Source organism: Zootermopsis nevadensis, unplaced genomic scaffold, assembly GCF_977971745.1.
Source record: "Zootermopsis nevadensis isolate Lab colony 2312 unplaced genomic scaffold, Znev_1.0 Znev_ptg000012l, whole genome shotgun sequence".
Classification (NCBI taxonomy): Eukaryota; Metazoa; Arthropoda; class Insecta; order Blattodea; family Termopsidae; genus Zootermopsis; species Zootermopsis nevadensis.
The window spans coordinates 6,273,014-6,292,553 of NW_028259144.1; the positions used below are offsets into that span (position 1 = coordinate 6,273,014).

A 19,540-nucleotide genomic window follows, 5' to 3' on the forward strand; every position below is an offset into this window, starting at 1 on the left:
CGATCAAAGATGCACTTGGATATGACGGTTTAAACGCCATACAGATCCCTTGTCTGTTCGCATGTTGATCATCTGAGTTGCAAGACCTTTTGGACTAGGGGATGATATCAGCGTTTCGGAGGAGCATACGATCTCCAAATACCGACGTTTTCGAGGAACCGTCTCTAACACAGACACACAAGTTCTACGTTTTTGATAAGTTCCGGTTTATGTTTTTAAGCCGTGACCGACTTAAGTAACTTAGGTTTCGTATAGTTTTTTCCTAACTTCTCCAGACAAGTGATGAGAGAGTAATCATTCCCAGTTCATCACATTCGATGAAATGGAGTTGGAATAGAGTCGTTAAATAAAACAGAAACACGTAGTCAGTCATACGTACATGTTTGTGAATTGATATGAGTCCTAAATGTTATTCCACAAATTTCTTAATTACCTTATAGTCTTTCAATGAAATAAGGCTTTATTAATCTTTGATGTGTGACACTTATATAGTATTTGTAGATGCAGTCTTAACTAAAAATTTCAAAAATATGCCCATAACTTCGCCCTTCGTATCTGTCAGTGTGTAGCAACTCGAGGACAGGCTAAAGGATTTTTTTTTTAAATTTGATATTTAGGAGTTTATCTAAAATTTATCGACACGTTCCGGATATGGCTAAAATATAAAACAGTAACAAATCTGTTATTGTTGTCCTATTCAAGGGTGGAAATGGGAATTTCCCAGACTGCATTTTTCTCCATTTTTTTTAAATTGGTACTCAGATTTAGCTTGGTGGCTGTGAAGGTTGATTAATTTATATGGACTCACATTTTGACACAACCGTATGATATTATAATGCAATAACATATTTTTGTGAAAAACCGTAGCCTTCTTTGTGATACAGAAAATGTTACTTGAAAATACAAAAGAAAATTTATAAAAAAATGTAAAGCTGACGAGGTAATTATTTATTCTTCGTACTTCACACGAGAAAAGGGGCAATTTTTAATTAATTTTTGCTAAGAAAAAGTTTTGCCTTGTACTTGACTTCGTCATTTTGTTGTTTGGTTTGCTTTGTTAACGTGTTCAAATGTTTGCTTGTCTAGTATCGTGGCTTATCTTTTGAGCAAACGCAAGCTTAAGAAAATGGATCTGGTGTAGTTGATATTCTTCTTGGTTATACAGCCTTTTTCTTAATTACAAGAATGTAACGTTTTAGCTGACGAATGCAGAAGTATCCTTATCAAATTTTGCACAGGAAAGCGTCTTCGTTTGCCTCGTCTTATATGCCAAGTCATTCCCTGCTGAAAATATTAACTCACTCCATAGAGCACAGTCCAGTGACAGGCTGGCGAGCTCTTGAAGCTTCGGGTATCTTAAAAGAGGAATAATTTCTTAATCAACTTAGCAACTTTAATCTTTTTAAGGACTCTGTTTCATTTAGATAGGATATAATTAGCTACGTATAATACAAGGAAAACTTAGGCCTATTAGAGTTTAGTTTTAGAAATGAATGTTTGCGTATACAAACTTTTCAGCTTTCCGAAAACTTGGCTGTGAAGTTTTTTTTATCTCGTATTATTGAGGTACAGACGAATGTATTTTCTGATGTTACGTTCAAATACGGTGGGAATTGAGATTCTCGCGGCGACGAGTTTGAATGTGATAGACTACCTTATTGGACGTTGCATCGTGTATTCTGGAAGAAGTTAAGTACCATATTTAAAAAATCAAAACTACCTGAGACTTTACTGAATACCCACGCTACTTACTTAAATTCGATGATTCTTGTGAAGATAATAGTTGCTTATCTAGTCGATAAATTCGTCGTCTTTTATAAACTTCGAAGGTTCATTATAGTGTTTAGAACAACCAGCTTCTGGTCCCTACCCAGAGCCAGATTAATCCAGTCTACTCCTCACACCGTATTTGTTTAAAAATTCTAAACTGATTTATAGTAAAAATTATCTGATGTTAAACTTTTCTTGATTTGTTACTGTTGTGAGTCATTAGTCGGTAAAATTTTAATCCGCGTGTTCTCATGACCGAGAAATAACTTTACTTTCGAGAATATTTTAAATGCACGGTAAAAATAACTTCAATTATATTTTGTGAGTCTTGTTACCAACTGCAATGAATCAGGGAAGATCAAATTCTGTGGCCAGCTGAGATTCCGTGCCTCATTATAATGGTTACGATGCATACAATAGGACCAGTGTACTGTGTGGTGGATTGGCTTTGCTATTATTAGTAAATTGGCAATTAGAGCGGTGAACCTACATCTCCTGTTCATTCGTATTATTGTATGGTTATCGTATGATTTAGAATTGTAATACGAGGAAGCACGTGTTCCATACGAATATCGCCTTATCATTATTTTAAAATACCGACCAGTAAAGGTGCGTTTTAATAACAACGGTCATCGCCATGCCAAGTAATTACGTAATCTTGGAGTACGAAGAAGTCAACGAGTGACGAAATCGATTTTATGATTTCGACCACTGGCATTTCGATTTCTTTCAATGCCGGTCCGTTTCGAAGGCAGTCGTAGATGTCTGTGACCTGAATTAAGCGTCTGTGGTAGGATTCACTGCCAGTTTATTATTTTATTTATTTAGTGTTCTGTCTGACGACAGGTCCATATGAACAGGTTCATTCCATCCTTTTCTCGGACTGGGACCTGTTCATATACGTTCTTGGCAGATGATCCAGAAGTGGTTTGCCAGTGCCTTCTTCTGTGTGTGAATGGAGTAATTGTTGGGATGCCACGGAGAAACCGGGGAAGAAGCCCCCGGAGGAAAACTCCGTGTTGCCTAGACCACGGCCTTGCCCAACACAAGTTATAAATTCGGGCACCACCGGGAATCGAACCCGAGACCCCAGGATTACAAGACCAGCGTTCAAACTGCCAGTATTGTAACAAATTGAATTAGTATATAATCAAGTTCCGTTGTTGGGAGAATGTGTGATGCTACGCCATTCAGAAATGAACCACTGATCGGAAACCAATACAACGATTGAGTGAGATATAGTTGTTTAGTTACGAGTGAGGTTAGGTTCGTAGTGGTGGTGAAAACGGGAGAGACTGTGAGTGAAATACGAAGAGGATTAGTAAGGAAAAGACGGTAAGTTAAATGGATTACTTTCAGTTTGAGAGCAAGGGAATGTGGACCATATTGAAAATTTTGAGAGAGTGTAACAGATGTGTAATCATTTGTTAACGACGAAATTAATGTGAGAAAAATAGCTGATAAATGAGAAATAAAGAAATCGAAAATAAGATGAAAGTTGGCCGTGTTATGATTGGTGTGCTTGCGTGATTGACTCTAGATTTTGTAATTTCTTTAGTCAAATATCGAACTGCGCTGTTTCAGCTGCTGAAACGAATGTGTTGGCACAGTCAAACTCGGCTTAACTTGCATTCAGAAAGTATCCTGTTCGAACCTTGGCGGATGTCTCGGCAATCTTACTGAGTTTTTCTTAACTGCTCCATTAGAATGCTTGGACAGTTTCTTAAAGTATATCACAGCCGATCACATTCCGTTTCATTTGACGCTTATAACTTTTGCCGTTCGAACGCTGTCGTCCTCACCAATGAACCACTAATCTACTTGTGATAATATGTAGCCTTCAGTGAAACGGTGGGTTGATTTTAAATGAAAAATTGGCAGGCATCTGGGCAGCTGTATTTGCCACCTGTTTAAAAGCATTATCGGATTATTCTGTTGAAATGACTGAGGAAGACGCTTAAACTCCTGAGGATTGCCAGTCTTGGAGGTGTGTTAATAAAATTGGAGCTCATATATTAACAATATATTGTATTCTACGTGTTATATTCAGAACTTGTTAGGTTGAGAGTATGCCATGCACCATCCATACATTCCCTTAACCATCTGGAGAGATAAGTATTAACTTCATATGAGATTTTAACGGCTGTTAAAATGTGGAATGTGGTGTTTTGCTTTGACGGCGTTTAGCATAGTAGGTGGTTACCAACATTTCTGAGGAAAGCATCGTCTTTGTATTCAGGGTAGATGTCACAGAGTCACAACATGAAATACCACACTACATACTAATCCGGTATGAGTGAATTTTTCATTAGTCACGTATAAATTTTGGGTGTTTTGTTGAAAATTGTCTAATAAATTTCTTTAGTGGTGCCATGCCAATCTCATATTGATGTATCTTTCATCTTGTTTTGGACTTAGAATAAATTAGTTAAATTAGTGCCTGTAATATTCAATGGGAAGATTGACGGACACGCAGATTGCTAAATAGACTTCCGAAGTTAGAAGTCTATTCCGTCAGGATCGACATTGTTGACAGCAAGAGAAGAAGAAAAATTTGAGGTATCTGCTCTCTCTCTGATGACACGCCGTGTAGTCTGGTAGACACTAATCGACATTTCATAGGAACGTACTGCCTCAGTTTTCAGGTCGATGAGACACATTGATGTAGGCGTTAAGTTCCTCTGAAATATCGGTATCCACCAGGTTACACGGCGTATCATTCCAGAAGACAAGTCGTCTTCATATTTATCGTCGCCAGAACCTGAAGAATCAAATAAGAGAAATTGTTTCGATAATATGTTTAAATCAGTAATGAAATTAATTGTTTTACGAAGTCACGGGGTAAAAAGCTTTCGTTTAATAGCTTGCGTGCCTGTTGTAATAGACAAGGACGACTTTACTATGACGGAGACGAGTACAATAGAACTGTAATGAGCAGTGGAAATAAACCACAGGAATCCTCATAAATTCCGGCAAAAGCACCTCAACTCAATTCTGGTCTTTCCGGCTTGGCGGCTGTGGGGTGCGGAAAATAATGTGTTCACGTGGAAAAGTTATTTTTCACTCTGGCTGAGAGAGAAGAAAGGCCTTTGGGCGAACAGACAGACAGAAACGTTTCGGAGGAGGTCGAGTTAATTAACGTGTTTCGCGATAAACAACCGGCGGCAATCTCCGTCTGACCCCCTCTCCTTCCGCTACCCTCTTCACCGCGAAAACCAACCAACCAACCCCTTCCTGCGAAGATGGCGGTCGGTCTGTGTCCGGAATAAAGGATAGATATTTCACTCTCATCAATGTTACTGCACCTTCAGCCCACATTCGGGTCTGACTGCTGTTCCAAAACTTTTTCACATCCGTCTGAGAACGTTCATAGCGTAAGTTAGTCTGTGTGTGAAACGTAAGCCAGATAAGAATGGAAATAACCACAATACGTTATTTTCTTATCAGTATAGAACATTGTCTTCCACGTAGTAGATGTAGCCTGACAAGGCAGAAAGTTAGCAGATAACACGGTGCAGCATCCCACAAGACAGCCAGCTTCATACTCATCGTCATGAGAACCCAAATCTCGTTTGGATTTATCTACTTCAGGATAAGTTCTAGTGGCGTGTTCTTGAGAACATGATGATTAAACTTCTGGCTCCGTTAAATACGTAAGAACTCAAAAAGGAATGTTCTTGGGTAATCAGACAGATGTCACATTATGCATGCTATCGGTCTCGTTATGGAAATTGTTTAGAAATAAACATGAAATGTCAAAACGGTAAACTGTGTGTAGGATTCAGTGTCGCTCTCGTCATGCGACTGCTGGTTATCGGTGCTATCAGCTGGGGTTCAGGGAATTGGTTTTTGTTTTATTGGAACTTCCCTTGTTCTAGGGGTATAAACATGACGTCACGGGCAGAGTAGATTTTAATCATGTTTTGTGACTTCCCCTCACAAATTTATTCGGCCAATATCCCCAATAGACTACATGATAAACTTTTCCCATCGCTTCGTGACTAAAGAGATACATACGTTAGACAGGCATGTCTGTATTAAAGCTATGTGTAAGTTTGTGCACCGAATGTTGCCTGAGGGAAATATTGTTACATTAAGTTACATGATTGTTTACGTACTCTATATTCGTGAACGAAGAAATACACGAACGGTAAAAGTAGGCAAAAAGTTGTAAAAGTTTTTTACAAAAAGTGCCAGAGGGATTTTTATTCGGAGTTATAAATATTTACTTTTTATTTTGTTCTACTTATTACAAATTCGTTACCATCGAAATAGGTTACGAACTCGTACACAAGGTAAATGCCATTTGAAGTATTTGCGTCAAGTAACACCTAAAAGTTCTAATGGGGAAATTTGTTATATGCGTCTTCTGTGTTAGTACCATATAACAGAATATGAATCAATCAGTGATAAATATAAGTGAAAGATAAAGGAATTTATTGTCATTGACTAAAAATATTTTCAAGGGGTTTTAATTTTGGTGTCGCGGGGTTTAAAGTTGTCTCAAATGTGTGTACATTGCAAGTACACTACATTCACACACACACACACACACACATACATACATACATGCAAGTGTGCGTATGGTATGTAATTGTAAACTCATAGAAATGTATATTATAGTAATTACTTTTAAACGCCAGCGTGTGATCATATTTTTGTACCAATTTTTTCCCCATTTCATTCCAATTTGGAAGAACGAAATTTAAAACCCTGATGTGTTTTAACAATATACATAACAATACTCAGTAAAAAGTTCCAGTATCTCTCAATTACTTGCCTGAAACATATTGTATTTTGAAAGTTTCGTATTTCTTATTCTATGATTTTATCTCCTCAGTTTGATTCGTAATCTGTACTCGTCTTGCACAACATCTGACTCAATATATAGGAATATATGAACAGTGTCGGTATCAAATTTAGTTGACTGTCGTGTCTTACGAAACAAATATGAAATTTTATCACAGAACAAAGAGGCCTTTTGATACACACTTTTTATATGACAAAATTAATATTTATTACATGTTTACTTCAAAAGATTCCCATCTTAATATATTTCCAAGATATCACGTAATTTGTATTGTTAACTTTTCATAAATTGCTGTATGTAACTTAAATGTTTAAGTGCCCGAGAGAGAGAGACTTATTTCCGCAATCTTATATAAAACCAGTTTCGTGCCAGATAGATGGACGATTTAAAATTATATATCCTCGTATAGTATCGAAAGAGTTAAGGGCTTTGGAACGGGATAGATGTATAACTTACAGGAAGGAAAAATGCGTGCTATTTTGGTCAGAAGTTAATCTTATAGTCATACGCACGCCAAGCACAAACCACTGACCGCGTATGGACCGTGTATAGAAAAGATCCACGTATTATTAATCTTGTACATAAGACTTAGTAGTAAACTTGACTCTTCTGCCACTTTAATCCAGTTATTCATTAGACAGGAGATTGGGTGCACCCTAGATGCGATGTGGACTACGGAGAAATATTTAAGTCTCCGAAACGTCGTTTTTAATCCAAAGTATGACGATGGATTATGCCCAACAGCTTCGTTATTGCGATAATACACCACCGTCACAAACTTTCATATTTGTCATCTGCTAGGTGTAGGTACTGAAACAGGTTAGATCTCTGTGGATGACGGATATTTGCTGCTAGGCGTGCCCTGTACGGGATTATGATTTCGCTGGCACCATAGTATGTTATTCCGTTACACATTGCGGTGTTCAGTGTAGAAATTACAAACCCTCGTTTTATTAACGATGCTACAAGGGATGAAACCACAGAATGTCCGAGTTAGAATGGATTATGTCTGGTTTCGAACTGTGGTTCCGCGCGGACCATGTAACTACAGCGGTTTTCGATGTACCGTCTCTACTCTGCTAGTGGCGGTGCATCCGTGGAAGAACATCCGTGACTTTATGACGGCGACGTGTTTGATGTTCGTGCCACATCTTCATATTGTGCTTCCGGATGCAAGGACCGATCCAGTAAATTACGAAAATAATTTTTATAAATTGATTTCGCCGTCAGTGGCTTTTTATGAAACTGTCTGTAGGTATTCTGTCTTCTCAGTTCTCCTTTGCGGTATGTTTATCTTTCTCTGTGTAAACCGACACTTTCCTCTTGCAATATCTTCTGTTGACCCCTTCCATGAATCCCAGTTCCCAGACACCCAAACTGGAGCGGAGGGGAAGGGGGTGAACGGACATACCGCCATTATTTTCCAGCCAACGCTACCACTTCAATTATTCAGCTCGTAATGCGTAAGACCAAATCCCTGTTATACTCGGATCGTACTTGCCCATTCTTCTTCCCCATTTGAACCTGTTATTTACACTTGTTGGGTGTTCTCTTTCATGCAACACTAATTACGTTGTACCATTTTTATCGCGAAATATTCCTTTCAACTGTTTATCATTATTTCTTTACTGGCGTACAGTACCTGGGACCAAAACTATGCGTTTCATCTACGTCACTAGTTGTGGGCACAAGGAAAACAAACGCATATTAAACGCAAACTAAAAAGTTTGCCGACGTAGGAACTAAGTCAGCGAGCTACAAAGTACTGCAGCTGGGAAATAATTTTTATGGTATTGACGGTATATGCTTCCCTATCTGCTACTCCCCCCCCCACCCCCACCCCTGTGATCTCTCTGCCTTTTATTTCTAATGGACGTGAAACACACAGATTCGCCCCGACTACTGTAAGGTACATATTTGCTCACCTACATTGATTTCAAAATTAAAATAAGGGTAACAAACATCATAGTTGATTGAATCTTAACGTGAATTCTCTTGCTGCTGAAAGTGACGAAAACTCAAGATCGCCGGACACCGGGCATGGATTTGCGCCCGGGTCTTTCCGAATAAGAAACATGAATTCTGTTCACTAGACCTCGACATTTATACAGTTTATGAAATGAAGGCAGATAACGCAGAAATTACACTTTCAGTACGCCTGAAGTAACAGTATACTTTGTACACCGACTCTGTGGCCAGCCTGAGTATAACGTGGGGCCTTCGTCGTTTGCCTTTCATGTTTTAACATACCAATTATATCTAATGCTTAATACCAAACATAAATCCACACGTTATACCATAAATACATATAACGCGAATGACGCGAGTTTACAGCAGATGACGGAAGCTGATTGGCTCACGAGGTCACGTGATAGTACATGCCTAGAAGCGTCCAAAGTTGAACCACCATCGTTCGTGTCGCGCATTTCAAGCAAGCATTGAAATGCGGTTGAAATGGCAAGATTCTTTTTTTTTTTTCACATTACCTTCGCTCTGTGTTCTGGGACATTGTGACGGACCATATACTGTTGACAGTGCGACGCTGCAGACAATGGCAAATTCTTCTGTACGAGGGCGATGGTGTCCCCCGGGGCGCTGTCCTCCTCACCCTTTGTGACGAGGACTTCTGCCCTGCTTCTCTCCAACCCGTCCTATTGGCTCTTTGCGAGGTGGGCACCTGGAAATATGTCTGGTGATAAAAGAAGTCCGATTCTCGCATATGTGATTAAACGACCCGTATAACGGTGTGAATTAGCCGGGTTTATCGATTGGTCTTTAAAGGCTTGTGCCGTGCGTTTTTGCTGTCTGTTGTGTATGAGTTCATTTGTTTTTGTTGAAATGTATCTGTTTTCTCTGATGGGTGAGTTGTTTTGTAATGTTATTGTGGGACGCCAAGCAGCGTAGTTGAATGATTGGCACTGCTTAATATTTAGAGATCCCGTGTTCGCTGCTTGGCACGGGGGCCGGCAGTCTCGAGTGAAGATATTTTTTCTGTTTATCACACGCTTCGTGTTTATAAAATCTTCAGAGAAAAGTTGTTAGATTTGCTGTTCAAAGAATGTATTCCACATATTTTCTAATGAACACTTTATAAATCACCGTTGCCATTTGGCGCCGCATAGCTTAAGAAGTTTATAAATCGTCGTTAATTGAAACGAGGATTAGTAGTGGGGTTGATTAACATTATTGTGTTCAAGCACCACGTCATGAAGAGGTAAAGGGAGTGAAGGTGAAGTTCAGTTTGTTTCTAACCTACGTGCTAGACGGCCATAAATGGCATTCTTCACGCCCTCGCCTATTTACCACACAGCGCTCCTCAATTAAGACCTAATGATGGAAGCAGTATTTTCCTCCGAAACGATAGAAACGCAACAGACTTTCACAAGCCACCGGCACTGGAAAGGAGAATCAACAAAAGCAATGAATCTCCGTCAAACACTAGAAAGCAGTTATTAATTTTTTTTGTTAGTCTTTCCTCCTTTATCTTCTTCACTTCTTCCTCTTGCGTTCTTCAATTTCTTCCTTCTTTGTTATTCTTACTTTTCTTCTTTGGTTTTCTTCCTTTCTTTATTATATTATTTCTTACTTTTTCTCTCTTCCTGTTTCTTTGTTATCATTTCATGCAATAGAATCCTTCGTCATAATATTTAGTCTGAATGAGCAATGTTTGACCTACGGTTCTCTGGCCTAACAGTTTTATCCTGTTTCTAAGACGGATAAGAGTTTATAACGCTCGTTTCATCTACTTTTTCTAACATCTTGTGCGACGTACCACCATGACTCGCTTGTTCTTCCAGCACTGCCCCAGAATCTACTCCCCGAATTCCAGGCCAAAGTAGAATGCAAGGAGGTTGCAGTGGAATGGATGTGGTCGTAAGAAGCGAGACGGTGGGGAATGACCTATGACCTTGAAATGCGTTATGGAGTACTCACATGAGTGGATAGCTACTTCAAGCTGTGTAAAAGGCGTAATTTTGTAGCTTTTCGAAATACGTTTTGCTGTTTATTGTTATTTTCTGCTTACGAAATCGGACGTGTCACTTCTGTGCTTGTATAGGACGTTAACTTTATTGGTCGAGAGATTAGTGTAGCTAGTCCAATAACGTTTCCCATGGCGGACTTTCGTGATGGAAATTGTTGATTCTGTTGTGAGATTGTCTGTCTCGATGAAAGACAGTGAAAATATTTGGCGGTTGTGCCGTCAGGACTAATATCACGGCAAGCGACGCAGTGATTACTCGTAGTGGAAAGGTCGATCCGCGCCGCCAGCAAAGCCCCTAAATATCACCACTGTACACGAGGACATCGATTTTATTCAAATTATATAGGGCTGTCGCCATCTTTTTATGCTATAATGACACCACGTCGCGCCATGTTTGAGATACAAATGAACTACCATCAAATGAAGAACCTCCGACTGGCAGAGCTGAAGACGAGGTGATGAAGAAATGCCTGCCATATTCTCATCAAGTAATCGTGCTGGGGGTGGTATTTTATTGGAACGTAGTCACCATTCACGATCCCATGTCGTAACGATGGGCTTTCGACGCGATTTGATCACCTCCCCCCCCCCTCTCCAACCCAACATTCTCATCTCTTTCGCAGCTTCTTCCAACTGAAGTGCACACCAGAGCACGCTTTTATTATTCGCATTTCAGCCTTTACCCTTTGTAAAATGAGGAAGGGGATGGGCCGAGGGTGAACATTTTAGTGATGGTAATCGCAAACTGAAAGGGCTAATGAAGCCATACGAATAGCAGAATGGAAAATGGAACGCGTTGCGTTACTCTGCTGATTTTATATTTTGCCAGTGTTTCTTAATGGACTTCTGTGTTTGGGCTGTGTGGTTGGTTGTTGGGTTCTTTAGTTGTAACACTTGTTCCGGTTGCAAAGGGTCGAGTTTTTTAAACTCGCCGCCCGCGAGATGTGTCCGACTCTTTTCGGTGTTTTATGTGGTAAGACTCGGTTCTAAAATTGTACACACAGCCCGAAATTTAACTTTTTAATAAATTTCAAGTTTCAGATGCACGTCAAATATCTGCTTGAGTAAAAAGTTAAAAGTAAAGCTGTCCCACTATACGCTATGTAGACGCATGGGGGGAGAGGTTATATAGCTCCTCTCTTTCTTGACCTCGGCACTAGATGGGGGTGAGTGGTCAGCATCACGCCCCGGCCGTGCTTTGCCCCCGGGAAAGGATCCCGGTACCCATTGGACATTAGGCTGGGTGGGCCCCAGAGCCGGTCTGGACGCAGAGCCTAGAGGTAAAAAAAAAAAATCCTCTGACCCCGTAGGGGATCGAATCCCGGTCTCTCAGTCCGTAGCCAATTACTATACTGACTGAGTTACGCCAGCTCAATATCTGCTTGAGTACTGATGTCATATTGAAAAGTGTTTCAGTGAAATTCACGCTTCTGGGAAAGTAGGGGAAAGAAAAATATATCCAAACTTTACGAATTAATTTGGAATTAGTACAGATAAGTGCTAATGATCTTTCCCATTTATATGACGACCTCCGGAAGTCACTTCTTTTCAAGCTGCATTTAATATACATTATAATAATCGAACCAAGATGAGATTCGCGAGACATGTAAGAACGCATGGGAGAGATAAGAAATGCATACAAAATTTTAGTCTGGAAACCACTTGAAATACGTAGGTATAGGTGGGAGGATACTATTAAGATGCATTTTGAAGTAATGGGACTGGATTCATGAGGCATAGGATAAGCCCCTATGACAGACTTTTGTGAACGTTGGTATTGTGTATAATTTGTAGCCGACATTACGTTTTTTTCCCAGTTTATGAGGGATTAGTGTTATACGAAGAAAAATGGTGACAGTTAAGTCATCCTGTATTATCCATGTATTAATATAGATAGGTCGTGATTCAAATGTCTCTTGCTTTTTTTGCGGGTGAAATTTGATATTTACATATATCAATGCTTCATACAGAAGCGGTACGCCTATTATCTAGTTAGAAATTGACTTGTAATATACGAGTATAGTGCATGGTGGAGATGACGGACAGATGTGGAATGCATCAACGAATTTGTATATCAAGCAGAAATATTACTCACGGCCTCGGTATAAAAGGTCTGGAAATTCTTGATTAGCGTGACGTAGTTACGCTTTCGAGAGCTCTGTTCCGTGTATTTCTTAGTTATCCTATTAAACTTCTTCTTATAATGCTCCATAGATAATATTTTGAAATCTGTGAACTTGTTTCTTTAATCTTAAAATACATATCTTAGTTCTGTCACTTAAAAATTATTAAATTGTTTCGAAATGCAATAATCAATTATTATTATTTTAGATTTTTTGTTCAATGTCACTGACTTGATTTTCTGTGATGATAATTTTAGATTTTATGATTTACATGCTATTACTAATTTATTAAATATAGAGCTCTGTGTAATTAATCTTGTCTTCTGGATTATAATCCGGTCATCTGTGGAATGTAATGTATTTGAATTTGTTTTACACTTAACTATGTTTTTAAAATTATATTCAGGTTTTTATTCCCCCAAGAATTTCGTCACTATTTATTAAATAAACTCGGAGACAAACGTATATCGAGTTTTTGAAATGGAAGAGTATGCGTTTTGTTCGATTAATCGATCGCTGAGTTACATGCATTACTACTTCGAGTGGAAACAAGGTTTGGAGAGAGTCTATGACGGTTTCGTTCATCCATATACTTGTCAATTTGTCAGGAAAATTGGGCGCGGGGGTGGAAGTTGGCAGCACACAGTAATTTACTCCGCCCTCCGTCGTCGGCACTCACCGTCCATTCAGCAGAAGCACATGGGTATAAAGAATATCCTCTCCACTTCTTAATCCCGATAGATCGATGGATGGATGCCACCATTACCACCACTACACCGGAGATGGTTTACCATGGCTCCCCACTTTCCTTTCCAATCAGCAACTCAATTTTTTTTCTTCAAAAAATTTCTTTTAAGTCCTTTTACTCCATATGTGTGCCGTGTCCGTTTTATCTTAGGACAGAAGAGAAATCTTCCCTGTCTGCGTTCTGCTCTGTGCTTTCATACTGGTGTTGAAAAGCTGCTTCCAATCAAGACGATGGAGGGGTGTAGTTAGTAAGCCAGAACACGATGTCTCCGGCTTGTTCTTGTCGTGTTCCTTTTAAAAAGGTTATAAAGGATACAAGAAGAGTAGATGGATTAGTGGATAATCTGGCAGCTTTTCACGTGTGCTTAAATTATATGTGATTGCTTTATTTGTCGTCGAAGCCTGTAAAACTGGTGTTGGGAGGGGGGGGGGGACTGATGCTTTCCTGCCATTGACAGGGGCTTTCTGTCTTCATTAAGTTCAATTGTTATGTTGTCTGAAGTTGCAGGTGATCAATCTAAACCCCTTCTGTGCGTAATGTAGTGGATAGGGGCGTAGTAATACCGTCATCATTTAAAACGCCAGTACCCGATGTTTGCTGTGTACTCTGGGGTCCGTGTATCCTATTCGTTATTTCATATGCGGTTGCTTTTATCGTAGATTATTAGACTTTGTTTGTACCGAGTGCACGAAATGGACGAATAATGATAGAGTCATGTCAAAATGTCTGTCTGTACAATTGTGTTATCTCTAAAGACAGATTTATGTTACATTTATTAATAGGTGTAGATGTAAACTCGGGGATTTTTCAAATGTATCTTAAAAATAGGATGTGATATTTAACTGAGTTCATCTTACCCAAGATAAAGACCAGTAGCGGGCTGTTGTGAATTCTAACTTATTAAGGGCTCTGCGTCTAAAGCCGGCTACACACGTACAGGTATACCTGTACGTGTGTAGCCGGCTTTAGAATCAGTTGGTGTTGTGAAATTAACCAAACGGTATGAAGGTTTACGTCTTTTACGACTGCAATCAGTGACTATAAAAAGGTAGATGCTTTAGCTATACTACTTCATTATGTCAAACTCGGAATTAAACTTGCCCGAATTTTGCACACCGTATACTCTCGAAGGTAGGCTATCCGTACGTCCTTACGTTTACAATGGACTTATGATGAAATGTCTTACTAACAGTTAACCATGCGCTATAATTATCTTGCATGTAATAACATATCTTACAATCATTTGAAACGTAATTTTATTTCTATACATTAATGATGGTAACATAGAGTCCTATGTGACGCTGTTTTCATATAGTGAGACCATATAAATCGTGGCACCATGACATCAAATAGCAGTAATAATAAAATGAATGTTTTAACAGTTATAGTCTCACATAGTAGTTATTGTGGTCATGTATAAAGTCATCCCTTATAGCCAGAGATCATTTAAGTGACCTAGCCAAATTTAATGTGACATTTTAAGTTTATTTCATTTACTTTAATATCGAAGCTTAAAAGATCAAGTCTTGTAACGCGTTAATTGCGTTCTTCTGGGTTTTGGCGCCGTGTAGACTCTTCAATAAATGCCAACATTTCGGAGAAACATACTGTCTCCATCTTCATGGCTGAAGTAGCGTTGTTAGAAGTGGAGGGATTTATATAGGGCAGTAGAGGGGTATTTTGTTGGCCCAGGACAGGGAGTCTTTGGTTAATTCGGTGATGAACCTTCGGTTTCCCTAAGCCATCTAGTTGGTTAGTTAGTTAGTCGAGGAAGGACAGACCGAAAGAGTAGGTCTATCAGATAGTTCTAATCATATTATAACTTATAATATTTAATTCTTCAAAACAGAAAAATGGACCGTTGCTTTACAGCACTTCACCGTTTGTGGCTATGTGAACTAAGCTGTAACCTGGCACAGAACGCTGGGTGATACGTGTTTCCATCATACGCCTGTTGAGTAATGAACCGTGAATGGTAATTATTCCAGGTGACAAGCCTGGCAGTGAAGATTTAAACTACGGTACTGTCTGCTTTTGAGGTCACAAACATGGCATTGTGCAGGTGAAATATCGTTGCTAGTTCCTGCAAATACAAATGCTTCTCTCCGATGGGACGTACAAATCAGTAGCTGTAACTGATTAGTAGGAATGTAATGTTCAAAGGAAAGTCATACCTGAAGAGATTACTTAAATTCAGTGGGCTGTATCTATTTCAGTTTTACGTAACATCCAAACGACATACTGTCTGTTGCTCATGAAAAATTGAAAGTGTGAATTATGTACATTTTTGTATGTAGTTTGGATCCTGAGTTTAGTTAATTTGGTTATTATTATTTGAAAATGCTTCTCTTTTAATCTGAAACTAAATTGGTGAATTGAAATCGACTCCGATTATTATATAGGACTACCTCACTGTGGGGATATTAACCAGGTCTCTTTTCGTTACCCACGCCATAGACAAAGGTTTGTAGTACAAGACAAATCAGAACAACACAATCCATGTGAAATTATTAAAGCATAAGTATGACAGGATTCTTAGTATCTTAAAGTTTTAAGGTCAGCAGTAGCAATATTTAAACTTTATCAAAATTTAATGACTGAAAATTTTCTGTCTCTCTCTCGTCTTCGTTCTTACTGATGAAGTGCGAGTTGAGACAATTTTCTGGCAACTTTTAATGATGGAATTCGTGTATTGAATCCTGTAATAACCGAATTACGTGAAGAATTTTAGCGCTAAGCTCGAAATTAAAGGTTATTTCTCTGTCCAAAAAAGGAAGCACTTGTTTTAAACTAAAATACAAGATCAGAAGGCAACTGTAATTATTGTTCATAAGGTAAGGGATGCCTGCAAACTTAATATCACGGAAGGCAATTGAATTTTAGCTGTGTTCCGTTACGTGTGTTTGGGAATTCTTTATAGAATTAACTGAGATTAGTTCTTGGGTAATTGGAAGAAAGACAAAGAGGAAATAGATGTGTACATAGAGAAAATAAGAAAGAAACGTAGAAAGACAACGAGGAAATGAAGTGAGGAAAAAATTAAGACAGAATGCAAGAAAGAAGGTAAAGTATGAAAGAGATATTACAAGGAGATAAAATTTCCTATCGACTTCCACATTACTTAAATTAATACACTAAAATAAGGGGAAGGGGGGAAACATAACACACAAACAAAAATTAGGAAGGAAGAAAGAGAGAGATTAAGTAGAAGGGTGTAAAGAAACACACCAAGATAGAGTGAGGAAAAATACTGCAGATGCCAGTCTGTGACTCGTAGTGGCAATGTCCGAGGCCTGTTCGTGTTGATAACATTGCGATTCAGTGACTGATCGCGTTGCTTTATTTGGGCAGTTCTTTATTCTCTTGACTACTTGTGCTGATTGTAGATTGTGAACCCCATACACGGGCAGGAAGACACCGGATCTGTCCGCTCATGCCAATATCGGCGAATGATCTGATACAGCCGGTGCGTGTGAGATTTGCGTCCAGATGGTACTGACAGCGGGCACATGCGGTTGGTAAGGACTGACGTTGACAAATACAGTGCGCGGTGGTCAGCGCTATCGGCCCACCTGGTCAGGGACCGAGGCAGGAAGATGAATGTCCTAAGATTTATAGGCGGGCTTAAACTGTTTCTTAAGGCAATTGATCAGTACAGCGTATCCTATTCGTACAATTACGGCCTCCATTACACCATTCATCTGACTCTAGAGATTTTTGATAACGGCTGATTCATTACAATGCATGTATGTTTCGTAATCCCTACTCTGTGTCAGGTATATTTAATATAAACGACGTTTCGGGCGCTTCTCCTACTCCGGACTTTACGCGACTGGTCATGCAGGAAGTTATTTCTATTGTTCGTTTACTTCAGTTAGGCCTATTCTTGAACAAGTACTGATGTATGTTCTTGAACATTTACCTTCGACAATTATTGCAGAAACACAACGTCTCGGAAGATGGTTATGCTTACGTCATCAGGTGAAAATATGTTCTATCCCTTGGATGAAGGTAATCTAAGACCCCTCTAGTTGGTACTCAGTATTCAAGGCCTTCGTTGAAAGTTTGTAGTTGCATACCTGGTCAAGAAATTTTCTGGTTGTGTGGAATTCTAATATACGTGACTCTGTTTACGAAGGCAACTGTTAGATTCTATCCTGTACCAGTGGAATCCACCCCATACCCTCGCATCGTATTTCTTTAATATATTTTTAATATTATTCTTCTATCTATATCTACTTCACCCTAATGGTCTCTTCAATTAAGGTTTGATAACTAACTCTTTGCATGAATTTCTTATTGCCCCTGTGAGTGCTACGTGTACCGTCCAATTTATTTTATTTTTTATTTCATTATTTTAAAAGTACAAATTACAAAGCTCCGCGTTATCTTATATCTAAAAATAAAACTGTAGGCATGTATGTTCACTTGTAGCTTCAAACTTGGCGTGTTTATTCCTTGAGACCAGAAAGAGAACACAGGAAAGTTAAAACTCAGAGAAAGTGTTCTGAGTTTGAGTCCCGGTGAGGACAGTGTTTGTAACTCGAAAACTATGTAAGATATAAGAACGAGGCGAAGAACAAAGTTGTTTAGAGGGCAAAGGACAATAATACCGAAAATCAATTTGGGCTGGAGTCCCGATGAAGATGGTGCGTGTAGCTCGGTAACAAAGCACGAAATAAGAAGAGAATCAAAATCTTTTTTTAGGTTATAAATCGTGATCATTCGATATATATATCAGTTAGTATTGTAGTAACAAATTAGTATTCCTAAACCCAACCTCTTCACGGGAACTTGAACCTAGGACAGTCATGCTCCTGTTATAAGCTTTGGGGGGGGGGGGGGGGGGTTAATGGTTGATATGAAATGTACACATTTCTAGAATTTCGCCACAGTAACAATTTAAATTTCTCCAGATCCTTGTACACAATCTTTCCCTCTCTTAAATGCAGATATGATCCTCAAAACTTCTTTCTCCAGAGTCCTTTATCTGTATTGTTCTATCAGAGTTAGATACTATAGTATGGCATAGGCTACGTCAAGAATCAGTGACCACGTTTCATATAATGTAAACTTCTGTGTTACAGGGTTATATTAAAGTTTTGCTATTTTCTAGAACAATTTTGTTCCGTTTTGCTAGGTATCTTGTTCGTTCTTGGTTGTGACTTTGACTCTAAACGAAGACCTAAAAAGACAGATGAATATCTTGACGCGTACTTTAAGATATTTCCTTTCAGAGTAACAGCCAACATTAAGCGGAACGAAGTAAGTTAATGCAGCGTAGAAGTTCTGCATTAACATTGGCTCTTTCGCTCCAGGGCTTGGTAATAAAATGAAACTGTATCAAGGGCAGTCTACGTTTACTTGATTCTTTTGGAATGTTCATTCATGAAGAAATCCTACTACTGGAGGTCGCTGTGTCTATACATGGCTTTATGGGTTGTGACGCCGTGTGGACGTGTAGGCGGGTTCCTCAGTAGCCGTCACAGAATTCCATGCTTCGAGGTTAAAGAAAAATCGTACATTGATGTAACACGAACATTGAATCCAGGGCGAGTGAAGACTGCTCAGATCCCGCAGTTAACAACGCTGTTCTGGTGACTTGGAGCCGCGCTGTAGGAGGGGTCAAGTCCTTCCCTGGCCTTGAAACACGCAGTTTTGTGATTATTTGGACCTCATCTATTGCAAAATTGAATAAATACAGTGCAATTATCACCTGTTAATATTCCTTATTGAATTGAAGGTTCGTGATATATTGTGTTAATGATTAAGGCAACTTGAAACGCAACTCATTTGAATATTTGGACAAATTATGACGTTTAAAATGCTCCCTCTCTCTCTGTGCTCACACCTCAGGCTATTTGCAGACTTCTGAATCTAGTAACGTTTTTGTAATTTATCTGCCTGGCTATAAAACTGACGTTTACTTTTGTTTCAGGGCTCTGCCATTTGTCAAAATGAGGCCTGTACAAATTCTACTCCTGACGTTCGTTATCATCTGTGGCGGTAAGTACAAGAACTTATTTTAACACGAGACTTTATGAATATGAAGAAAATTATATTTAATTTCCTCCCTTATCTCGTAACTAAGTCTTTGTCGCGTATTG

At 39.0% G+C, this 19,540-nt stretch overlaps 1 protein-coding gene across 1 annotated transcript in view; it reads left to right on the forward strand.

Moving 5' to 3' along the window:
* Window positions 1-19,540, forward strand: part of Cad87A (cadherin 87A) — a 296,199-nt gene that overhangs the window by 146,915 nt on the left and 129,744 nt on the right. Inside the window, exon 3 of the mRNA XM_022069888.2 lies at window positions 19,372-19,439. Within this exon, the coding sequence (XP_021925580.1) occupies window positions 19,372-19,439 (68 nt within the window). The remainder of the gene's footprint in view (window positions 1-19,371; window positions 19,440-19,540) is intronic.